Below are 25,435 nucleotides of genomic sequence, written 5' to 3' on the forward strand. Positions count from 1 at the left end.
TCAGCCAAAGAAAATGAGTTGCCAAAGTCTGTAGCCTTCTGCTGCATCAATCATGGCATTAGTCCTTTGTTGTATCCTCAAATAAGCTAAATTGGATTTGTACACAGACAGCTTGCAGACAAACTGTGGTTGCTATCCTGTTTGATTGTTTGTTTTAATTTTATTTGTCTATTCCAATAAACTAAAAATGTTATACCAATGATTTCAGCATTTCTGTCAGTGTATCAGTCTTATCATTTACTTCACGAAGAGACTCAAAATGTTTTATAGGAATTGCCTTAAGCGAGCAATTGTGCATTTAACTTGCTAAAACACACTGTGTCTCTTTCATTGACTGCATAGTCCAGGCTTATTTTTTGCGTATTTGATCTATTCGCTCTCCAGCAAAACTGGGAGGTAGCAGCAGTGCTTGAAGCCAAGTTGAAAAAGACACACTGATGTGTGAAATTCACACCACTTCATTTCTTTTGGCTTTGTTTAGTTTCACTTATTCTATTCTCTCAAATTTAGGTGAGCTACCACCTTCGTTTCACCTTCACCCCACGCAACGCCCCCTTCAAAGAAAAATCCGAGCTGAGCCCAAACAGTGACCTGGACTGGCACACGCTCAGCCTCTTTCCCCTCTTTCAACTGCCGGGGCCGAGGGAGCAGTATGACAAGGAGGGGGGCACGCCTGGTGAGAACCGATGTCTCTTCCTGTTTCACCTACTTTGTATTTTTGTTTTTATCTGTCCCTCACATGCCAAAACATCCCGTCTGCTGTCGTCCAAAAATAAATGTTAAAAAATATTCTTTAAAATGTCAAATTTTTTAGAAGATTCAATCAAATTCACGTTTAGTCCATCAGACGTGATTACTATGATTGACTGAAAGCACTTATTTTCCACTATTTATGGAGAACCCTTTCTACAAGCCATGTTTCCATGGCAACCACAGCCTGACACATACTCGGCATAGTCGGCGTGAATATACTTTTATTGCACCATGAGAATGCATCCTGCCCTCACATCATTTGTGAAGTGTCAGGAGGCATCAGATACTCTGAACTTGATCTTCACAGTGGCCACCTCATCTTTAAATGATGTGATTATGATGAATTGGAGATTAGATAAGAGAGTGTTCTGCTGTCCCCCAGCAGGACCAGATACTTTTTTCATAATGTACTTCCAGAGTTGAGTGTAACTATAAGGGGACAAAGAGGCCTGCTCCAAAACATCCTCACAGCATAATGGAACTGAAAAGCTTTCAGAGTCACATGAATATGGATTTCCAACCTCCACATGCATGTTAACTCACAACTGCAGCTCTTCTTTGGTTCCTCAAGGGCTCTTACCTGTTGTAATGTTAACTGTAGAAGTTAGAAGGACTTTGCCTCGTGGAGCAAGTCACTTTGCTAACAGAACAGTACTGATGTAATGGCGGTATTAACATATTTTCTCTTTTCAGGTTATTTTCGAGAGGGATTCCTGGCCGTACAGCATGCAGTGGACCGAGCCATCATGCGCTCTTACAACAGCACTGCTGCTTCCTCTCTGCTCGGACAGACAAGAGTGGTCCTGTCACGCTTCCCCTACCCTCCCTTTATATATGACGTCTTCATCCTGGCCATTCAGAACCAACTGCCCTTACTGCTGGTGCTCAGCTTTACCTACACCTCGCTCAACATTGTACGAGCTGTGGTGCAGGAGAAGGAAAGGAAACTTAAGGTGTGTTTTTGTTTCTCCTTATGACCTGTGATGAAAAAGGTCTACCGGATCCTTACTCTCCTCATTTTTCTTGTGTGTTTCAGGAGTACATGAGGATGATGGGTCTCAGCAACTGGCTCCACTGGAGCGCTTGGTTCCTCATGTTCTTCCTCTTCCTCTCCGTGTCGGTCTTTTTCGTCACACTGCTCCTCTGTATTCAGGTGAGTTTGTGTTCGTGGTTGCTCAAGTCACATTCCAGCACGTATTGCCTTAACCACATATTTAAGCAGCTTCTGAGATAAGCCAACGGTTATACAATGTCATTATTCAACTGGTGTTGAGCAGCGGTGGAATGCAACCAACATTTACCACAGTACTACTTAAGTTCAAATTTTAGGTACTTGCACTGTACTTGTGTATTTTCTTTTCATGACACTTTCTACTTCTCTGTAGAGGATCAAGTGTAAAATTGCCAAATTCAAAACTGTACAACAGCTGTATTTATTTACCTTTTGTGCTTATTCCCTTATTTATTTACCTTTACATTCAATTTTTAATTTTATTAATTTATTAATTTTTAAATGTATTTATTTCTTAAAAAAAAAAAATCTGAATTATTTTGCCATTGCAAATCTTATCTGACAGTATATATATACACATAAGTAGTATTTGATAGTATTTGATTTCTGTTTTTCGTTTCACATTTCTGCTTACGCTTTTACACTTTCTGCTTCACTGTGCAAATAAGGGCACAATACATTTAAAAATGAATTAAATGTTTAAATAAATGTGAATGTAAATGAATTGGGGATTTTAAACAATAGTAAATAAATAAATCTTATTATATTTATATTTATTTAGTTGGTGGATCTGGTACAACTGAAACCAAGATAAGAACAGAAATTTGGCGTAGAGAAAATGATCAAATAGAAAATGACTCTTCAGTTTAATTATAATAATGAGTTCTTAATAGTTCATTGAATTTTTGGTTAAACAGTGTAGTAACTGACAAACAGTCGTGACTCCAGTACTTAAGCGCGGAACAAGAAGTTCATTTTTGGTTTAGAGGCTATAAATGTGCCTCAGCTTGTCGTAACTGAGAACTGTCATTTTTAGGTGAGCCCTAACGGAGCAGTGCTGACCTACAGTGACCCCACACTGGTCTTTGTGTTCCTGCTCGTCTTCACCGTGGCCACCATCAACTTCAGCTTCATGATCAGTACCTTATTCTCACGAGGTGTGTGTGTATTTCTGTGTCAGTCCACTCTTTTCTAAATGATAATCATGTCTCTTTGTGATTGTCAGTTGCTGTGCTGTACGGGTGGTCGGGTGCTCCTTCGACGACAGTGTTTGAAACATAGTGCGTTCTCTTAGATATGGGTCAAAGTTTTGTTTGCACTGCTTCTTCCTCATAGCTGGTTCAAAGTCACAATGGCAGCAATAAAAGGCACATCAGCTATAAAAAAAACACTAGTTGTATTGATCAACTCTGAGAGTGTAAATGTTAACGTCATGCAATCACTGATACATAAAATCTGTTCTGGCCTCTAAGAAACTGTGTTTTTGTCCTTTGAGTAGCTCGGTGCTCACTCTGTCTGGCCTGAACAACATAGATGATAAAGAAAACTATTCAAACCTCATCTCTCCTTTATCACGTTTTTCTTCTTTTTCCCTTTGTTGCACTCTTGTTCGCTCTCTTTTCATTCAGATCAGCATCAGTGTCCTTCCAACTCTCCCCAACAAAGCAGCTCAGATTGCAAGTGCTCCTCCACATAGTTGCTTGCATTCTGTTGCAAAGCAGTTGCACAGAAGCACTTCCTCAGCCCTGCTGTAGTATTTGGCTTTTTTCATTTGTGTCAAATTTCCATTATTCATCTTGTATATCAAACTGAGTAATGTCATGTTCTCTGTCACCTGCCATCACAGTTTTTCCATTAGGGTTACAAATTTTAAGGCATTACTGTCGACTGTTGATAGTTGATCCATAACTATATATAAAATATGTTCCTATTAGAAAACCATTCTCAGTTATTTCATATTGTTACATCTATATTTCTAATAGAATTTCTTAACATATATAAATTTGTGTCACATATTACAGTTTTAATGCACATTTGTGTTTTTTTATTTAAAGAAGTTATTCTTATACGTTAGTGCTTTCTATATTTAGTACTTTGTTTTTGCTTTTATTTGCTCCAGATAAAATCAGAATAGACTACATTATCTGTTAAAAGAACAGATAAATTAAACAGCAAGTAACGTTAATGATAAGCTAGATAACACAAAGTAATGACTTTATTTTAATTGGGGAGCTTCCATTTGTTGCTGTTCAACAACCAGCCCAACAAAATCCAACACAAATTGGCCACTAAATGGCTAAAATGTAAAAATATCAGCTTTTATAGTATTTCTTTGTGTCTTTTTTGTATTACAAATTACATTTATTTGAATTAACAAGATACTTTTGACGTCTTTGTTCACATCTCCCATCTCTGATTGTTGGTTGATGCATTTTTAATTAATTAACTTTGTAACTGCAATTAATCGATGCACCATTAATCATTAACTTCCCTAGTTATTAAGCCTTTTGTCCACAGGGCCTGAGTTAAAGAGAAAAGAGACCTACAAACCTTTGTTTTGTGTTGAATGTCTCTTTCCATTAATCATCTCTTATATCCAATTCTGTCACCTGCCGAGAAAGTTTTCCCATTCTGCTTTGACATAACGAGGCAAGGTACCGAAGGTGTCATTCTTCAGATCTTGACATGTCCTTCTTCTCTTCTTCCTGCCTTCTCTGTCATCCTTCAGCCTGTTTAATGAATAATTGTCCAACTGTAACATTTGACAGCCTGACTAAAGTCTTTAATCCTGCATCAGTTGCTCTATCATCATGATGTTGTGACAATAGACATAAATATAAACTTGCAACAACACAAAGATCATAATGAAATTAACTTTGACAAGGTTCAGTCATGATGATTCATAGAAAAGCGGCTATTGCAGAAAAATAGGCCAAACCAACAGAGAAGATCCTTCAATGGCCTTTTCTGAACAAAGACAGACTATTTTTCTGTCCCGCTGTCATTGTGGGAGCAGCTGTCTGGTTACTTCTACCCACCCACTTATGTGCTTCGTTGGAATTGAAAATTGTCCTCAATCAATGCATTTTCCACACAAATTGTCTGCAACAAGTGCTCTTTTGAGAGGTCTTCTCGTGGTTCTCAGAAATGGAGGAAAATAAACGCCCTGACAGTCTTTCATGCGCCTCATCAACAGCATTTCCTCCCCATCGCACACTTGTTCCCCCTTAATGCTTCATCTGAGCTGCACTCAAAGACTTTAGCTGTCAATCGTGGAAGCTAACGGAGTGACAAGAGCTGTGGTTACACTGTACAATTAACTGTTTTTTCTGTGTCAGACTGCAACATTTTTTGATGTTATACAAGTTTTTCCATTGTTCAGCATCCCCTCAACCTCTCATTCTTTTGTTCCTGTCTGACTTCAGCCAATGTGGCAGCAGCAGCAGGCGGCTTCATCTATTTCATGAGCTACTTACCTTATTTGTTCCTGTGGCCACGCTACGACTTACTGAGCCATGCCCAGAAAGTGTCTGCCTGCCTCATCTCCAATGTGGCCATGGCCATGGGATCTCAGCTGATAGGAATGTTTGAAGGCAAAGGTGAGACTCGACATTATGGTGGAAAGTGAATTTTGTCCATGGTCCTAGTCAACTTCTGTGTTCCTTCCCTTTTTAAACTGCAAAAACTTTAAAACTTTAAACTAAAAATGGCCTCCTCTCCCCACTATAGGAACAGGAATCCAGTGGTCGAACTTGTTTGACTCTGTGACGGTGGACGATGACTTCTCCATGGCCCAGGTGTTGGGCCTGCTGCTGTTTGACTCCATGCTCTATGGATTGGTGGCCTGGTACATGGAGGCGGTTTTTCCCGGGGAGTACGGCGTGCCTCGACCATCTTATTTCTTTGTACTGGTAAGCTTCAGAGCTGGTTGCACACTGGGGTTGTAAGTAAACACAGATACAGAAGTGGGATGTATGCATGAACAGAAAGTGAAGCAAATGTTTAAGATTAACTGCAGTTATCTGACGTCACAGTGACTTGAGACACTAAGAAAATGGGGGAAGTTGCTCACAGACAAAAAAACTGAATCATCAGTGTGGTTATTATAATCAAGCCCTTCCAGGGACCATTTGCAGGAGCATATGTTGTCAACAGTTTTTTCTCTGTGATGCTAACATGACATTTCAAAACATATTTGTTGCTTACTTAAACATCCTTCAAAGACTTTAACTGGTTGCTGACATAATTTGATACTGATGCCTTTTATAAGAGCTTCTTAAGCAAACAGGATCATCAGCGAGAAAATTGGACTATTTCTATAAAGTTATTATAAATGGCTCTCACCAGGTCAGATGAGTCATAAAATTAAGCCTGTTTTTTTATGGCGGGGGACTGAGGATGAACTGACACAGCTATTGATCCTACAATCTCACCACCCTGCGTCTTAACAACAGCTATGTTTAAAAAAATTAAATAGATAAATAATATTAATGTGTTGCATCTTTCTCAATAAATGACTTTGATGAAACTTTCTCACCATCAACCCAACGTTTACTTTCATCTGCCATGGTAAAGCGTCATATGACGTCAACTTTGCAAACTTGTGTGCCAAAATTTTATCAAACTTTCTGTTTTGAGAGTGCATTCACGTGAATTTTTCCATGTTCGAATTTTTTTTCCTTCTGACAATTCCAACAGGACATGAATGCACAGTTACACCACCTGTGTCCACAAGGGCCGCCAGAGACAACAACAATAAAAGTTCCTCATAGTTGCTTTTATGTTATTTTAATTTTCCTGTTAAACTTTGTAGGTTTAATATTCTGTATAAACAAGGAATATAGTTATGTCTGGTTTTATATTTCTATAACAAACTTCAATCAAAAGTCAAATCAGATATTCTGGTTCGTGGTTAAAGAAACATTATCATTTGATAAAATGCAGGTAGGTGGTGTTCAGCACTCACAGCCCCTATCAGGTAGTTCCAAGGTCAAGGTTTCCTCGAAGGTTTCCGATTAAAGAAAGTCCTCTGATATAGTGACTGTGGGGGGGATTGAAAGCGTGAGGTCACAAAATATCAGTCAGAGGAAGTCTTTGGGTTCAGTTAGCCAGAATAACAGGAAGTGTCTGAGTGTGTCCAGCCAATGCAAATAAAGTTCATCTTTATAACAACTCGGGATGATCACGAAATGGCGTGCTTTGACACACACACAAAAATAAACTCATGCTTGACCATTTCCAAGTAGTCAGGAATTCAAGTGACTGCCAGCAGGGTGTGGATAAGATGCTGACGCACTTCATGTCCATTGTGTGTGTGAGATGCTGTTTCTACAATGTAGAAAGGGTGGTTTGACGTCGGTCGTAGGAAGTTCAGCGGAGGGAGGTCTGGTCAGGAAACTTCACTTCTAATAGAGTGTACATGAACAATGTCAGCCCACTTTCTCTTCTTTGTGATTTTATGAATGATTCGGTTCCTCTGCTTCCCTTATTACATTCTGTAATGAATTACCTTGCTTTCAGTATACCAATATATGATGTAATTTTTAACTTTAATTCTGTAAAACATCTTTGGGAAACATTTTATGCTGTCAGTTTCCAACAATCTCAATCCCCTGATCTGCAGCCTTCATACTGGTGCAGCAGTCCACGCATGGCTTTGGTGAATGAGAAAGAGGAAGAGGAGGATGCAGAAAAGGCTCTGAAAGGGGAGTTTATAGAGGAAGAGCCGGCTGGACTCGTCTCGGGGATCAAGATTAAACACCTAGCTAAGGTGAGCAGCAGAAGGTTAACATGTTTAAGTACTGTAAAGAGATGGCGAATAAGCGGAAGTGTTACTGTTTAATGCTAAATGTTCATCCGCTCGACAGGAATTCAGAGTCAGCAACAAGACGCGGCAGGCTGTGCGGGACCTCACGCTGAACATGTTCGAGGGACAGATCACGGTGCTGCTTGGACACAACGGTGCTGGGAAGACCACGACGCTGTCCATGCTGACAGGTTAGCAGGTCAAACACACCTGCACACAAGCAAGAAAGACATCAACGACATATCTTAACTCACCTTATTGTCTTTGTGCTTGTGTCTACAGGGCTGTTTCCCCCCTCCAGTGGCAGGGCTTATATCAACGGGTACGACATCTGTCAGGACATGGCTCTGATCCGCCGCAGCCTGGGACTCTGTCCCCAGCACGATGTACTCTTTGATAACCTTACTGTCAGGGAGCACCTACTCTTCTATGCACAGGTACTCACACAGCAACTCCTCAGCTTTGTAAGAGGCGTCAGTGTCACATAGATGCTGGGTGTTTGGATGAGAGTAAGGCTCATTTGGTGTTTTTATCTGCTTGATAACCAGCTGAAAGGCTACTCCAAAGAGAAGATTCCAGATGAGGTAGACCGGATCATCCGTATCCTGAACCTTGAGGACAAGCGACAGGCTCGCTCCAAGACCCTCTCTGGTGGCATGAAGAGAAAACTCTCCATTGGCATTGCCCTCATCGGAGACTCGAAGGTTAGGAATTTCACGAGGGTTATTCCCTCTCATGCTATGTTTGTTAAAAATAAAATTAGTTTAGAGTCTCATCTTCCCCCCTAACTCTGTTCATCCCAGGTGGTGATGTTAGATGAACCCACATCAGGTATGGACCCATCGGCTCGACGTGCCACCTGGGACCTTCTGCAGGGGGAGAAACGCGGTCGCACCATCCTGCTCACCACGCACTTTATGGATGAGGCTGACCTGCTCGGCGACCGCATCGCCATCATGGCAGGAGGAGAGCTGCAGTGCTGCGGTTCGCCGCTCTTCCTGAAGAACAAATATGGTAGGTGGAGAGAGGAGCAGAAATGGCTGCAGCAGGCTCAAACAATTGCACGAGGAAAATGCCATGCATACAAGCCTGTTCATATCATGTGCTCCGCAGGTGCTGGCTACCACATGGTGATAGTAAAGGATGCTCTTTGTAATGTGTCCGAGATCACCCGCCTTGTCCACATGTACGTCCCTAATGCCACAATGGAGAGCAGTGCTGGCGCCGAGCTCTCTTACATCCTGCCCAAAGAAAGCACCAGCAGGTGAGTCATGCAGGTCTCTGTTCATAAGCAGAACAATCACAGTGGAAAGTGTGAATTGGCTTCAAGGCGAGAAAGACCATTGACCAGAAGGGACACCTGCTGAACCTCTTTCTTTTTTTCTTTACCAGAATAATACACAAAAATGGAAGTCTCTTACTTTGCTATTGGCCGTCAATTGATCTCTCCCTCCAGGTTTTTCCCCCCCTTTTATAGCCACCTCACCTTTTACCTTGTTTTATGTTCTTTTTATAGTCAGAAAATCAATTTTTTCCCTCCACAAATTGGACTTTGACTCCACCATGGCACTTAGAACCAGACAAAGTGATAAGGAGTGAAATGTTGCACCTTTACACTCATCAAGAGCTCATATTGTGATACTGAGTTATTTGTTTAATCTGTTTCCTTGGTGCAGGTTTGAGCTGCTGTTTGCAGAGCTGGAGATGAACAGGGAGGAGCTGGGCATCGCCAGCTACGGAGCTTCAGTAACCACTATGGAAGAGGTTTTCCTCAGGTAGATCGTGAAACATGACATCTACATTTAACCACACCTTTAGCGTACAATGAAACAAGCCAGTGCGATGGCTGATATGTTCGCCCTCGCTCACACGTCTCAGTCCAAGCTGCGTGCTGCACACTGAGCCGTTATTTCTGCCTCCCTGTGGACTCGTATCTGTGGCAACAAGCACGAGTGCACTTCCACTGCGGACTGCTAATACTGCATGCTACTTCTACTAGCACCAGTGTTTGACATCACAACAGGCTTCATTATTTAATAGTGTTCTGGCCACCACACACCAAACACCGAACCCGACACCATGAGAGGCTGCGGTTTGAAGATTTGATCATTTAACTCTGTGCTGGTGTTCAGGATTTTGCAGCCAGGTTAAACGATTTGCCAGTCAGCTAGTAAAACTCCTGCCATCATAACATTCAGGATTACATTATCATAAGTTCCCCTTATTAAGTACACTGGTACTTAATTACTGGTCTTTACCTGAGACCAACTCTGGTCGGTTGCTGACAGAACAGAGTACTTTGTATATAGGTCACATTTCGTTACTGTTTTCAGTAAATAGGTTTATTCATTAATTTTATTCATTTATTCAAGTCTTTATTTAACCCATTGAGGCCATCGTCATTTACAATGATGTAACAAACAAGTAAAAAAAAAAAAGAAAAGGACAAGAACGAAACACAAAAGAAAATTAGTTACAACGCGGAGCAGTGAGGTTTGTTATCATGGGTTTTAAATTGACTATAGATTATGGTTTCGGTTAGACTAATGGCTAACTTATCAATAGAGTTCATTTCGAGAAATAAGTGTCCAGTAACCAGAAGCATCAGCCAAACCACTTCAAAGCAGTGCAGCATTGCTAAAGCTCCAACCAAGCGTGGCCACTAAAGATCTTTGTGCAGTGTCCTTTTGGCTAACCGCAGACTGATTTGTGTGGTCAGAGTTGGGAAGCTGGTGGATTCCAGTTTGGACATCCAGGCAATCCAGCTGCCAGCCCTGCAGTACCAACATGAGAGACGCTCCCACGACTGGACCACAGATGACGCCAGCAGCATCAGCGGCATGACCGATGTCACCGACTTCACAGACAGCGGCACGCTCATCTCAGAGGACTGCTCCAACATCAAGCTGAACACTGGGGTGAGATTGAGAGGAAGCAAACTGAGGCTTGTCGTGTTTTCTACATATACATGTTCTCACATTTTCCTTTCCTTTCCCATCAGGTTAGACTCTACCTGCAGCAGTTCTATGCCATGTTTCTGAAGAGGGCGCTGTACAGCTGGAGAAACTGGAAGGTGATGGTGGCTCAGTTCCTGGTCCCTTTGGTCTTCACAGTTGTGGCCTTAGTTGTGGCACGCACCTTACCCAACCACCAGAACGCCCCTCAGCTGAAGCTGGACCTCAGCCGCTATGGTCCTACCAAAGTTCCTGTGGCTCTGCAGCCGGAGCCGGGGCCCCTGGCTTCTGTCTGGGCGAACACGTACGGCTCAGAGCTCTCTGCCCAGCTTGGCGAGCTTATCAACATCACAGGTAAACCAAGTGAAAGACACAGGGTCATGAATTGACTGCTTAGCTGAGTATTTACTCACCATATGCCCCCTTTTCTTCTGCTTCCCATCAGATTTTACGGATTACATCCTGACCAAGGCAGAGGAGGAGGGCGGCAGCTTTAATGAGCGCTGTGTGGTGGGTGCTGCTTTCCGGGGCAGCAGCAGCCAATATGCAGAAGCAACAGCCTACTTCAATAATGAGGGCTACCATACACCTGCAACCGCCCTCATGATGGTGGACAATGCTCTGTGGAAGCTTCTAGCGGGGCCAAACGCTTCCATCGAGACGAGCAATTATCCCATGCCACGAAACCTGTCTGAGATGGCCCGGAGTCGGCTCACAGAGTGAGTGGAGGGAAGGCTGGGAAGTATTGCTCTGAGCTCCACGTCAGCTGATACAAGTGCTAGCTGCATGGTTAACTGAGCTTACTAGCTAACGACAGCTACGGTTAGCAACAGTTAGGGGTTACTCTGGTTATATGCTACCCACTATTTGTTTGGAGTTACAGGCGGCACATATAAGTGATGATACATTAAACCATTTATTCTGGCAAGAAGAAACTTCTTCACCTTTTCTTTGGACCATTTCTCTTTAGCTTCCTGTCATCAGCCCCATTTTTCGTCCTAACCGTCTCATTCTTTTCCCCCATCTGTAGGGGAAAGACAGGCTTTGCCATCGCCATCAACCTGATGTACGGTATGGCCTCCCTGTCCAGCACCTTTGCCCTGCTGCTCGTCACTGAGTCCTCTATCAAGTCCAAGCATGTGCAGCAGGTCAGCGGTGTCTACCTGTCAAACTTCTGGTTTTCTGCCCTTCTTTGGGACCTGGTCAACTTCCTGCTGCCCTGTCTCCTCATGCTGGTCAGTATTGATTGCCAGTATTACTTACTGTAAAGAAACTCATCAGAGCATTAAGTTTGGATAAAATTGTTGTGTTGTTTTATTCTTTTAGGTGGTATTTCAGGCATTCGGAGTCAAGGCCTTTGTAGACAAAAACCACCTGGTAGATGTGCTGTTGCTGCTGCTGCTGTACGGCTGGGCTGTGATTCCTCTTATGTATCTGCTCAGCTTCCTCTTCTCCTCTGCCGCTACTGCCTACACACGCCTCACCATCTTCAACATGATCACAGGCACGGCGACCTTTCTGGCTGTCACCATCATGACCATCCCAGGTGAGAGGAGACCCTGGCTTACGTCACTGTCAGACTTTTTAAGTGTCTCAAATTACCATATTGGCTTGAATATAAAGACGATGCTGATTTTAAGACAGCTCCACCTTTTCAGACCGCTGTTTTAAAATACACTTGCTGATAAGGAACAGTTACAGCTGGTTTCAGTTCTCAGCATGAGTGGTTTTGTCTTGTCCGTCATTGAATACAAATATGCAGAATTTGTTGGTGAGAAGCCAGTGGGGGATTATGTTCTAGAAATGCGGATGGAAATGTTGGAATAGAAAGTAATTTCCTTATCATTCCTGTTGATGGCCTTCTCATGATTTCCTTCTCCAGAGCTGAAGCTGCAGCACCTGTCGCACTTACTGGATAAGGTGTTCCTGATCTTCCCAAACTATTGCCTGGGCATGTCCTTCAGCCAGTTCTACCAGAACTATGAATTCAATTCATTTTGCCCCTCCAGTCCCATCACCCAAGCAGTGTGCAAGTACTTAAGTAAGTACTGCATAAATGTAACAGAATAAAACAATAACAACGTGGTTTACTACCTGAATTCACCATTTAATATGTGATGGATACATTTATAGACGATATAATTGTAATGATGAGTCATAATGTTAGTGGTATTATTGCATTAGTATTACATACATACACTTGGAATGTGCATGTTGGAATGATGGTAGTTGATCATTTTATTGTAGCAATGATTAAATGAATAACGATGTATCCAAGCCGTTCTGTAACTTTATATATCATATACAACCTCAGGAACTCTTTGTTTGCTGCTAATATTAGCAGGTGCTGTGGATCCTCAGGGTTCACTCTAACCATGACTAATAATACAATAATATAATTCTTCTTTGTGTTTTCAGACCTTTAATTTTACTGCAGCTTACTATCTTGCCATCACGGTTTGAGACGAGCTCGTAATTGATCATGGATAACGTACACGCTAAACATGCAAGAGCACGACTCCATAGCCTAGATGGCTAACATAGAAATATTATTACTATTTTAAATCACATTTCAATTTGGGTATTTAATTATATGTTTTATATGTCTTATTTCATTTCCAAATGACATTTCTGGGTCTTCTGTGAAAGCTGCAAATTGTATTTCTATAATTTCGGTTTCACTTCAGAAAGTCCTGCATATTTATTCTCTTTATTCACGTGACATAACTCAAGTTTTCTTCTGGTTCCAGACATCACGTACCAGCCAAACTACTTCTCCATGTCAGAGCCTGGCGTGGGACGCTTCCTCGTGGCCTTCTCAGCTCAGGGTGTAGTCTTCATTATTCTGCTGTTCGTCATCGAGCTGCAGTGTGTCCGCACTCTCCGCCGACTCCTCACCTCCCTGGGCAGGAGGCGCAAACAGGTAGGTGAATTGTGGGTGCAGTGAACAATGCCACGTTTGTTGGCTTCTTGCACTGTGAAGGAGGTCTCCCTGGGGAACTGTTTTCAAAGTATGGTTGAAAATGCTCAGACTTAAAGTGGGAAAAAAAAGAGAAGTCTCTGAAGACAACTTGAGTCACGGTTGAAGTCTCTGATCATCAGATATTTAATGTGTGGGAAATGGAAAATGGCGTAAACACTTCATAAAGAGGAAACGTAACTCTAAAGTAACTGAGTCACGGTGAGAAACACTGCTGCTGGGTTGCTTCATTCTGGGTTGAATGCCAGTTGGCAGGGTATGTCGCTCATTAAAAGAGCTTTGGCAATTAACACTTTGATTTGTGAGCTTTCCATGCAGCATGAGACTTATAACAGAGCACCAAAGAAGCTAAATCATCTGCTTTCATCTGTTGATTTCTTTTTGTATCATATCAAGCGTAATAATCTTGAATTAAATAAACTCAATATTGATAAATATGCCAATCAGTTTATGCCAAGACACCGAACATTTCATATATTGCTCGTTCCATAATGAAACCAGAGTGACCAGCTGCTCTTCATCAGACGGAAGAGGCAACGAGGTGTTGTTACTTGAGCCTCTTCGCACCTCTTAGATCTGTTACCACCTCTGCATTCATCAGCACATCCATGTTAATAAAGGGATTTAAGTGTTGCGTATCTCATCTAAAAGACTAAAGCTCCTCCTGCTGATTACAGAAAACACTCTTGTGGAACTGTAAAAGTAAATGGAATATCTTTGAGTTTAGACAGTTGTTCAGGCGAAACAAGCTATTTTAAAATGCTGCTTTTGGCTTGGAACAGATATATAAGGGGCACCATCGCATTATGGAAAATAAATTAGAACTCAGAGAGGTAACATTTACCATTTTACCATTTTAATAAAGTAATAATACAAACTTGGTCTGAAGCACTGTTTGAAGCTAGAAAGCTGATTTGAGTAAGAGACCCCTAGTGGCAGAAAATGCATACTGTGTATCTTATTGAGAAAACAATATTAGATCAAACGACGATTACAATTATTGTCAGTTGCAGCCCTTAATGCTTTTATGAAGAGAGTTGTCATCTTGTGAATGAAGTGTTTGTATTATTTCGGTCTACCTCCATGTAAGCTACTATATCAAAATAAACTATGACATATTTATGTATATGAAAGTCTGAGTGGTGTTTAACTTTGAGGGGTTAATCTCTTACTTTTTGTGTGTTAGTTACCTCTGATAGAGGATGCAGCCCTGACTCCAGAGGACAGGGATGTGGCTGATGAGAGGAAGAGGGTCCTGGAGTGCCAGCCGGTAGTAGAGTCTATGGTCGGCAGCCCCCTCATACTGCAGGAGCTCAGCAAGGTACGTGCGCATGGGTGCCAATGTCTTTATGTGTCTGTCAGTGCTGAAATATGTCTGCCTCTGTGAGATAATGACAAGATGGCACAGACCCACCATCATCTCTCCCTCTCAGGTGTACAGCAGCGGGCAGAATCTTCTGGCTGTGGACAGGCTGTCTCTAGCAGTAGGAAAAGGAGAGTGCTTCGGCCTCCTGGGCTTCAATGGAGCAGGCAAGACCACAACCTTTAAGATGCTGACAGGTGACGAGAGCGTTACCTCTGGGGACGCCTATATTGACGGATACAGCATCTTGAGGGACATTAAGAAGGTGAGAGCAAAGAGGGAGGACATTTAATTCAAAGATAAGCCGATTTCAGTGGCTAAACTTTGGGATTTCAGTGTGCTGAATGTATAATGTGGAGAGCTGTGCTGCTTTCAAAAGGCCAGGATTTGAAAGAGGACACTTATCTCTGGTTTGCAGGTGCAGCAGCGCATCGGGTACTGCCCTCAGTTTGACGCAGTGTTGGACCACATGACAGGAAGAGAAACCCTGAGTATGTATGCCAGGCTGAGAGGAATACCAGAGAAGTATGTGTCTGGCTGCGTGGAGAATGTCCTGAGGTCGCTGCTGCTGGAGCCTCATGCTGATAAACTGGTCCGCAGCTACAGGTAGGTAGAAGAAAATCTGAGCCGTTCCTCATTCTTTTGTTGTCGTACGGTTCACATTTATATTCATTTTTCTTGAGCAAGTGTGTGTGGTAATATTATCTGACTTTCAACACACGCAGTGGCGGTAACAAGCGGAAGCTGAGCGCGGGGATCGCTCTGATCGGTGGGCCTCCGGTCATATTCCTGGATGAGCCTTCGACCGGGATGGACCCTGTGGCCAGGAGGCTGCTGTGGGACGCTGTAACACGCACACGAGAGTCTGGAAAGGCCATAATCATCACTTCTCATAGGTGAGCTTTATAGTATATGTAATACCTTTGCTTCACTATAGTTCCTTTACTACTTAAAGTACTAACAGTATAGTACTTCAATGTAAATAGACTCCAATACAGTATTATTAGCAAAATGTACTTGAAGCATCAGACGTTGAAGTACTCATAATGCGGTAAAATTGAGAGAGGAAAGAAGAAAAAAACAATTTCTTCTGAAAAATTGGTACGACTTCCCTCTAATCTTTGTATTTTGATGAAATGTCAGAAAGTTGAGCCCTGTTGGGCCCTGTACAGATTTATTAAATGAAACCTTCTATGAAAGCTTAGAGATTAATGTATCTGTGGTTGAACGCCTTACAGCTCTGACACATGAAACATTTTAAAAGGTCACAGCCAAAGGGATTGGGAACAGCTGGTGAACAATGTGTTCTGTCACATGTTTTCTGCAAAGTCTTTAACCGAAAAGTTACTTTTAAAGGTCGAATTATAAAGTAGCATAGTACATAGTAACAAAAGTACCCCAAAATACTCAAATCTCATATAAAACACAAAACATGTAATGCGTCTTTTTCTGGATGCACTAAAGGTTTATACTACTACCTTTAATACCATTATTATAATACTATAATAATACTATAATACTAATGTTTACATTTCGTGGAGTAGACACTGTATTCATAGACTGTATTCATGAAGTGACACCTTGATATGTTCCCTCAACAGCATGGAGGAGTGTGAGGCCCTGTGCACCAGGTTGGCAGTGATGGTCAACGGTCAGTTCAAGTGCCTCGGGAGCCCCCAACACCTGAAGAGCAAGTTTGGCAGCGGCTACACACTGCTGGCTAAAGTTCACATAGAGGCCGAGCTGGAGGACAGCGACCTGCAGCTATTCAAAGACTTCATTGAAAGTACCTTCCCAGGTTAGAGGCACACAGTGTTTCATTGAAGATATAACTCTCAAGATTACTAAAACTGTAAAAGTTACCGCCAACGTGTCTTTAAAGATAAGCAAAAAATAGAAGTATTAAACTAAGACTGTAACTGTAATTGTGTTTGGCGGTTTTTCGAATAAAAATGAAATTCAAATGTGAGATAATAACTAGATAAATCTATTTTTCCATGTTTTCTCTGCGCTCCATATTTAAACAGATAAGAGTGTCTTTTGCTGTTGAAGTCATCTGAAACTGTAAAAGAATAATAAAGTCAATATAACTTTGTGAACTTTCTCCCTCTACAGGAAGTCAGCTGAAGGACGAGCACCAGGGAATGGTGCACTACCATCTGACTGACAAAACCCTTACCTGGGCCCAGGTGGGTGATTTTATACAGAAGTACAGTACATCTCTGCACTTGTGCTGTATTAGAGCTCCCTCTAGTGGATAATGTGGCGCACTGTAACTCTACTTTGAATTCTTTGTCAGAACTTCAACTGACAGGACACACAAACATTTTTGTAACCTTTCTTAATGAAAATGTAATTGCGTAGACCGAATCACTGTGTTTGTTTACAGTAACTTTTTGGTAAAAAAAGAAACAAAAAAAACCCTGGCTCCATGTCTGATGGATTCATGGCCATTCGTGCTGAAAACAGATCAATTCCGGTCCCTGGCAAATCAATCAGTTTAGGATTACCTAGGAATAAAGTAGTCTTAGGCCTGTTTGTTTGTCTGACACTGCCCAAAAGATGCAGCATGTATCTTAATGTGTGGTCTTGGCATTGATGTCACACTTTTCCATATCCCCTCAATCCCTGTTCTCCTCTCCCACTAAGGTGTTTGGCACTTTGGAGGCGGCCAAAGAGAAATACCGCATCGAAGACTACTGTGTGAGCCAGATATCACTGGAGCAGGTTTTCCTCAGTTTTGCCCAGTTCCAGCACTGCACAGAGAGCGCGAGGAAGTGAGCGGAGCGAGGAGTCCGTCCGTCCATCCATCATCCACTTCTGCGGTTGCGTTGGACCTGCGTACCTGGACTTGCCTCGGTTGCACAGCAGCTGTTGTACACAGGCTGGAGCAGAGCGTGGTTAATCTCCAGCTCCATTTTTACCTTAACTTTAACATACACACACACACACACACACACACAAACACTGGGCCAGTCGCATCCAACTTCAGCATTTCTACTACTGCATCACGTCGGTGTGTCTTTGTCGGGTCATTCATGCCGTTGTTGTTGTTTTTGTTCTGTGACGAGAACGGAGGACAGAACTGAGATGATGACGTGTGGGGATGTTGATTACACCAAGTAATGAACTCTTGAGTATTGCACCTTTTTATTAGCGAGGTCAAAGACAATGATACCACTCATCAGATACTACCACTACTCTTAATTGTGTGTGACAGGGTTTATTTGTGTGTGTGTACTGCTCGTCTTTTTGTTATTTATGATCTTATTTTATTACTTGATTACATTGTGCTGTTTTGTGTGATCAGAGAATGAACCACTCCATTTGATACATTTATGAAATCGTTGCACACCTTTTGCGCCTTATCTAACAAATGAGGGTTCTTTGTTTCTTTATACCGCCCTATACAAAATGCCTGGTTATCCTTAAGAGCCTCTTAATGTTGTTGCCAGATGTAAATAATGTGATGTGTTCTTGGTACAAAAAAACAAACAAAAAACCCACTTACTCATTCAGACCAGAGCAGATGATTACACTCTTTTAAAAGACTGTTTTGGGCACATTAACGAATGCATGCGTAGAATACGATGTACAGAGTGCATGACGCTGTGAGAGCAGAGAGCTGCTAGAAGAAGAACCGTCCTTACTGAGGATTAATCCTCAGAGAACATGTAGTCCGGTCCGGGTGTATTTAGTATGCCTCAGTTGTTCAGGTCTTGTGGACCAATGATTCTGTTTTTGCTGCCAAACGAGTAACAGTAATAGTAACAGTGTGCTCCCATGTGAATATCCAGCCATTAAAGCTTTGACAGAAGCTGTTTAGATAGAAATCATGATTGGTGTGTAATGCAGTAAAAATGGGAGGTCTTGACTTTTAAGTTTCTGACTGCATGTGGTTTATTTGGGCCTAAAACAACAAGACCCCAATGACCTCTTTAAGGTGTTTTTGTACATTTTTTTTTTTCTTATGTCTCTGCATTACTCGGTACACCTGTGTGTGTGAGTGTTTATAAATGTGTGAGTGTGTGCGAGAGTGTATGGCAACACGCGTGTCCTGAATTCAATTCCGTCTATATCAAAACAACGGTATGATAGTCCTTAAATGTCCAAAAAAACCAAGAGATTGTTAATGTGCAGCGGACAGACTCTCTAGAGATGCTCCTTCAGGGAACACCAGGGAATGCGATAAAAAGGCCCAGCAGTGGTTTGGATGGTTAAACACAAGTCCTCATGTGATGCCTTTTTGAGGAAGAATGATCAGCGCAATGTTTGTTCCTCCGTCATTTGGATGTGCTACTATGAACCTGAATCAATCACATTCCCCTGAGCCAGAGAACTTGTCAAAAACATTTGTTTATTCTGTAGGAATATATTGAATAACATCATGCAGTTTCCGAGGGGGCGGGCAAAAAATTCCCACACATATTGATGAGAAATGTATTCTCAGTTTTCCTGCTTTTTAACCACGGTGGAGATCAATATTATAATCCAGGGTGAATTGGCCGAGCAAATGACATTCCGACTGTCGAAAGTATCACTCTGGCTTCACAGGAGTGCGATGAATGTATTTACTGTCTTACACGAAAAGTGAAAAAGCACTCAGTAATCAGCTTTGTTAACGACTATATGTGATTTACGGCACTGTCTTCATGTCACCAGATGTGTGTGAGGGCAAAAAAAAAAAAAAAGTAGAGACTGACATTCCAGAAAGACACGGACATGTGGCTTATTGATCTTAATTTTGACTTTTTGTTACATTTGTTTGTTTAATTGCACAATTTTTGTCTCATTACTTGTATGACTTGAATCAACTGCAATGTTGGATACGTCGTTTGAGGAACAGTGAAAAGGTTTGCGCTGCTGATAATTGAAGGTTTTGAGTTGTGCTGAAATACAGTGTACCGTATATATATAAAAAAAGGGAATTTACATCATTGTGATTGTGTACTGTACTGTACCAACTGACCTTGTCAACTGTATATGTATCGCTATTCTTTTTAAATTAAATAATGCTCTATGCAAATGGAGGTGAATAACAACCTGGTCTCATTTTTCCAAGTGGCACGTCACACCTTTGATTATACAGGTAGGTGTTGATCTGCTGTGGCGTTACTAACCGACAAAGCAAGATCAGAGTGCTTCAGCCTTTTTCCTCCGTGCAGCGGCCTCTATGCCATCCCCCCACAGGAATGTTAGCTCTGTGAGGAGTACGATCAATTGCAATTGTGTTTGGGCTTCTGATTCGTGTGAAGGTATAATTTTTGTGTCATTTTTTTGTGATAACCCTTCGCTCATTGTGTGCACAAAAATATGGCAGCTAGGACAAATCTTTGTTATCTGGCTGACTGTCAACTGGCCAAATCATCACGTTTAAAGAAGTGTTTTAGCAGGCTTATATTTTTGGTTTAGTAAATCCTCTGCATCACTTTAACTTTTGTCTTTTTCCATCAGAAAAACACCGAAGAAAGTCATTCTAGTATTATTGAGTATTCCTCTAGGAATAACGGAGAGCACTCTGTGCAAAATCAAAGATCCCTTTATTTTTGTAAGGTATAAAATATATAATAGCAGGCTTTGGAATCAACCGAATACATGTACTGTTAACATGTAATAAGGATGCAAGAAAGGGTAACTGTATTCCATTAGAGTTACAGAAAAAAAGATGTAATAATATTACAGACACATTCATTAAAAAAGACGATTATGAACAAGATTACAGTTTTACATCGCTCCTTACTCTCTCTGTACTGTTTCAGATCACACACATTCATTAAGATTAAACAGAAGTCATCTTCCTGATTTTAATTATGTATTTTTGCCACTGAGGTAATCTAAATATATTCAAAGTAACCAGGTGACATTACTTTAATACTGTGATACTTGGATTATGTTACTGACTAAATCTTTTAACAGGTTCTAAACATTTCTAATCTAAAGCATGAGTGAAAGTTATTGAAATGGCACGATTTTTCGCTACGTCTTGCAGCATGAGAAACCAAACCCTTCTTCACTGGCGACTCACGGCACAGAGCTTATGAGGTGAAGGGATGGCGGTGAAGCCCACAGCGGGTGTGAGATCCAGCTCCTCCTCGGTAACTCCGGGTGGAGGAGTGAAACGAAAGCGCTGGAGGAGGGAGGCGAAGGAGAGAAAGACCTCCATTCTGGCCAGACTTTCTCCGAGACACACCCTGCGACCTGCAAGAATGAAGAGTTGCAAAATCTGGATCCTATCTTCACAATTGTTAAAATATCTGTAAGAGAACAAGTTAATTAAGTTGGTGTACCTGCAGAGAAGGGCATGAAAGCGTCTCTCCTGATGAATTTACCATCCTTATCCAGGAAGTGTGAAGGGTTGAAGGTGTGCGGGCTCTCCCACTCGCTCTCATCATACAGGACTGAAGTCAGAAGAGGAAACACAGTCGTCCCCTGTAGGCGAGGGACAAGAGCAGGGTTAGGGTTAGGGTATCTTTGAAAACTCGGAATGAAAATTTAAAGTATTCCCAATTTCTTAAGCGCCCAACCTTTTTGATAAAGTAGCCCTGGAAGGTGACGTCTCGGCTGGTTTTATGAGGAATAGCCATTGGAACAACGTTGGCCAGTCTCTGTATCTCATGGATGACGGCGTCGATGTACGGCAGATTCTTCCTGTCCTCTACCCGGACGTGACGGCTCCCTACCACCCTGCTCAGCTCCTCTTGAACCTGGTCTGAACACACACAAATAATAGATTCAAACTGTCTGCATTCATTCTAACAAGGTTAAGGGTCAAGGCAGCTCTGTGAAGCTGCTCTTTGGCACAGTTTTAGCTTTGAGATAAATGCTAATGTACATCGACCAACATGGCGAAGTTGAGCAGGTTTACCTTGTTCACCACTTTAGCTTAGCATGCTAACATTAAAAAACAACGGTAAATATAAGAACGGTCCATTTTTTTTTATAAACTTTACAAAATTATCAAATAGCACTGAAAATTGAGTTTGTCGATAACTCAGTATATTCCAGGCAGAAACAGACAAAAGAAATAAAAAAATAGAATCAATCCAATTTGCAGTCTGAGACCTCAATGGATGGTATTTCCTCTGTAACCAAACCAAGACTGACCTCTCCAGGCCAAGATGGCTCTGTTTAAACTAATTGCCTCTCCCCTTGGCGTATTCATACTTACGCCATCACATCAGTCATTAACCAAACTTTAAGACAAAGGTTAAAAGATAACCAAAGTCGTGGCAATCCAAAAGCCGTTGAAGAATTTCTATCCATACCACAAGTCAATATCACGGTTGTGCAAGGAGGAGAGGGAAAAACATATATTAACAAGCCTCCTCTCTCATCTCACCTTGTACATGTGGATTTTTGGCCATGAGCAGCAAACCCCATCTCAATGTCCCTGCTGTAGTGTCAGTACCGGCTCCGAACAGGTTGGTCACTGTGTATATCAAGTTCGTTTCATTGAAGTGAGAGTCCGTGACAGAAGATTCCTAAGGGGAAGAACAACCACATATTATAAAATAGACATGTGGAACATTGTTGTTGATGCCGGAGCTGAGAAACACAAAAGATCAAAAGTCTTACCTCTTCTTTCTGCTGCCGAATCAAAAAACAGTCCACGAGTCCTCTGCACATGTTAGGGTTCAGCGTCTCTTTCAGATGCTTGATCAAATCTTTGACATCTTTGACAGACGTGTCACGATTATTTAACATTTTCTGCCGATTTTTGATCCAACTGAACAGCCTGGGACACATATTGTAAACCTGTGACACACCAGCAAAAAACAACAAAGATTATTGAAGACAATACCTCTGATAGATTTTATATGTCTCACCACATGAGTGGTTATTATCAGATTGATTTGCTTATCAAACTCTAAGGGGTAGGGGCATGATGAGGAAGGATACAGTAGTTGATCAAATGCTGCGATAGAAACAAAGTAACTTGTGCTGAAGAAAGTTTTCAGCCCTCCAGGAGTTGTGGTGAAGTCAGTTATTGAGGTCTATTGGATTTATAAGGCTCTAGGGGGAGGTAGATCTGTGTGTCTTCTGCATAGCAGTGACATGATTGAGATTGAGATCGAAGCTGAGGAAGAAGATGAGTTGCTAAAAAGAGGACCATCAATGAAACTGAGTAAAAAAGGGATCAAATGGCTAAAACTAAATGGTTTTTAGCCAAGGACTTTCACCCAGGACACTGAGGTTCATGTGCTGTTTGAAACATATTGTAATTGTTTTACCACAATGTTCACCTCAATGTAAAAAAAAACAACTTTTTCCACCTCTGTCCCGATCATCCTGTTCCTTCTTAGCTGTAAAACCCTAATCCACACAATCATTACTTCAAATCTGTATTTACTGTGCAGAACATCCTCCAAAATCCTTGAGAAACCCCAACTCCCCCTCCCACCACCACACTGAGCGCCTTCCCCTGGCACACTCTCACCCACATCCTGAAGTGCCCCCCCCCCCCTTCAGGACTAAACACTGGACCTGGGGGAGAGGGCCATCTTTATAACAGGTCCCACCCTCACTTCCCAAGACACTCTTTCTCTTACTCATTATTTTTATTATCATTCTTCTTCTTCTTCTTCTTACTATCATTAATAATTGGCACCAAGTAAAAAAACAAATATAAAGTTTACCTGGATTTGTGCTGAGCCAGCAACGCGTATGCTCTCGTTGGCTCTTGCCACCAAGTTTTTGAATCTTGGGTCACTGTATTCAAACCTACTTCCATACACAATGGCAGAGATGATATTGGATGTTGCATAGTTGAGCGGACATGTCGTATCAAATGGATTCCCTGTAACGTGGTAGTGACAACTTATTAAAGTATAAAGCCTACAACACCAGAAAGTGCAAATCTTGAAAATCTATTCATGGCTATGAAAAATCTTTCTTTAAAAAGTTGGGTTATTTGAGCACAGCCTGTATCCTGATGTGGAAAATAGACTACCTGGAGGAAACATCATTAAGCATCATGACCAGACACTTAAGTCATCTGTAATTTTCAATCAGAACACCGTATCTTGAATTTTCACTCCATATATTGACTCCATACCTTTTTGCTCTTCAAACATTTGGATCAGATGGCGGCATTCCTCCAAGATTTTATCCTCAGCCAAACTTTTGCCCATCCCAAAGTCTCTCAGGGTGGTGAGGGCAAAACGTCTCATCTCCTTCCACACTTCTCCATTAGCAAACAGAATCCCTATCAAACATGACATGTGAGGGAAAATCAATCTGTACTTGTCGTGTACCGCATTGACAATTGTGCTAATCAATGAGTCAGATGTAGACAAAACAAACGAAGAAGTAAAAAATGGAACGCTGGAACGGATAATAACTAGTTGTATGCGTCAAATTGCCCCCACGCAGATCTCAACGCACAGGCATAAAAACAGTGTTATATCAAAGAGATGACAATAACAACATTATTTGTGATATAACTCTTTACATTATTTTGCTAATGTGATAATATGTAAAATTAATGTAAAAGAAGAACATACCATGGCCTTCATTAATGTCATAAAAGATAGGGGCGATGTCCCTTTCTCCAAACTCCTCTGCGTTGCTGACCAGAGCCTCTTTCACAGCCTTGTATCCAGCCAGCACCACCACTTTATTGGTTCCAAAGTACACCGTAAATACAGACCCATATTTTTTTGAGAGCTGGAAAGAAACAGACAATTTTGCAGAATATGTCGGGGATAGATCGGCATGTTTACAATACGGCGTTGCTGTGTGTCAGGAGTGCTAAACTCACCTGGCAGAGGGTTTTGTAGGGTCTCTTGAGGTCAAGCTGCATCAGGTTGCCAAGCAGGGGAAGAGGCCACGGTCCTGGAGGCTCCTCGGTTTTCTGGCTGATGAAACCATTGGAAAGAAGGCGGATGATGAGCAGGAGAACAACAGTCCCCAACAGAGTGGTGGGAGTGGAGAAGAGAAAGATAACAAAATCCTCCAAAAGAGACATTTTTGCTGCTGTTGACGCTGGTATCTGACTGAGCCTTGCTACTAGATCGCTGTGCTCTCACTCTGTCAACAAATCGTTATGTGCTCCTAGCTGTGTTACAGGGTTACTAATTGTCTCCCCGCCCCTCTGGGCCCCTCGGAGAGCCAAGTCACATGAGTGAGGCAAGTCATGTAGGAACACAAAAAGGTTTTACCTTTCATTTTGTTCAGTAAACCTTAAACAACAGGCTTTTAGACTGCAGTGTTAATGCCATTGCATCTGTGATTCCAGGTACAGATAATTATAGGTTAAAATGTAGGTCACCTGTATCGGTTAACAGTAGTTTGGTGTCTACATAGTTGTACATGTCTTTACCAGCAGTACTTGCAGACCTGTTTGGCCTGTTAATATAGTGAATGTCTGCAGAGCTCAACATGAAGGCTTGTCCTGGAAATGTCGCCCCACACGATAAGTTTAAATTCATCAGTAATTCAAGAATAATACTTTGTGTCTTAACTATTCATGCTATATTTTTATTCATCCTATATTTCTATTTTTACTTTGCATGGAGCATCTGATACAAAAACAATTCCCCCCCGGGGGATTAATAAAGTATTCTGA

The 25,435-nt window shown here is 41.7% G+C and overlaps 2 protein-coding genes across 3 annotated transcripts in view; one reads left to right on the forward strand and one right to left on the reverse strand.

Annotated features, from left to right (window-relative positions):
* The window catches only part of abca3b (ATP-binding cassette, sub-family A (ABC1), member 3b), a 29,313-nt gene extending 9,403 nt beyond the window's left edge, over positions 1-19,910 (forward strand). The window contains exons 5-31 of one of the 2 annotated variants that reach the window (XM_030407765.1): positions 511-676; positions 1,447-1,706; positions 1,790-1,906; positions 2,802-2,922; positions 5,191-5,364; positions 5,495-5,676; positions 7,389-7,535; positions 7,633-7,762; positions 7,854-8,008; positions 8,120-8,275; positions 8,375-8,585; positions 8,685-8,835; positions 9,248-9,346; positions 10,291-10,489; positions 10,573-10,879; positions 10,971-11,244; positions 11,556-11,760; positions 11,852-12,071; positions 12,408-12,566; positions 13,276-13,448; positions 14,692-14,826; positions 14,939-15,133; positions 15,287-15,474; positions 15,594-15,764; positions 16,470-16,666; positions 16,984-17,057; positions 17,518-17,649. In XM_030407765.1, coding sequence (XP_030263625.1) covers positions 511-676; positions 1,447-1,706; positions 1,790-1,906; positions 2,802-2,922; positions 5,191-5,364; positions 5,495-5,676; positions 7,389-7,535; positions 7,633-7,762; positions 7,854-8,008; positions 8,120-8,275; positions 8,375-8,585; positions 8,685-8,835; positions 9,248-9,346; positions 10,291-10,489; positions 10,573-10,879; positions 10,971-11,244; positions 11,556-11,760; positions 11,852-12,071; positions 12,408-12,566; positions 13,276-13,448; positions 14,692-14,826; positions 14,939-15,133; positions 15,287-15,474; positions 15,594-15,764; positions 16,470-16,666; positions 16,984-17,057; positions 17,518-17,649 — 4,698 coding nt within the window. Of the gene's footprint in view, positions 1-510; positions 677-1,446; positions 1,707-1,789; positions 1,907-2,801; positions 2,923-5,190; positions 5,365-5,494; positions 5,677-7,388; positions 7,536-7,632; positions 7,763-7,853; positions 8,009-8,119; positions 8,276-8,374; positions 8,586-8,684; positions 8,836-9,247; positions 9,347-10,290; positions 10,490-10,572; positions 10,880-10,970; positions 11,245-11,555; positions 11,761-11,851; positions 12,072-12,407; positions 12,567-13,275; positions 13,449-14,691; positions 14,827-14,938; positions 15,134-15,286; positions 15,475-15,593; positions 15,765-16,469; positions 16,667-16,983; positions 17,058-17,517 lie in introns of both variants that reach the window. The other variant, XM_030407766.1, reaches the window with a different exon arrangement.
* A 479-nt stretch (positions 19,911-20,389) lies between these two features.
* Positions 20,390-24,947, reverse strand: LOC115574775 (cytochrome P450 2K1-like). The gene is made up of 9 exons (XM_030406379.1): positions 24,629-24,947; positions 24,372-24,534; positions 23,924-24,073; positions 23,505-23,665; positions 22,444-22,623; positions 22,208-22,349; positions 21,393-21,577; positions 21,156-21,297; positions 20,390-21,066 (listed from the first exon to the last, which is right to left on the reverse strand). Exons 1-9 carry the CDS (start codon positions 24,833-24,835, stop codon positions 20,879-20,881), a joined length of 1,518 nt encoding a protein of 505 aa, XP_030262239.1. The 5' UTR covers positions 24,836-24,947; the 3' UTR covers positions 20,390-20,878.
* Between the last annotated feature and the right edge of the window lie 488 nt (positions 24,948-25,435).

This window comes from Sparus aurata, chromosome 23 (assembly GCF_900880675.1).
Source record: "Sparus aurata chromosome 23, fSpaAur1.1, whole genome shotgun sequence".
In the NCBI taxonomy this organism is placed as follows: domain Eukaryota; kingdom Metazoa; phylum Chordata; class Actinopteri; order Spariformes; family Sparidae; genus Sparus; species Sparus aurata.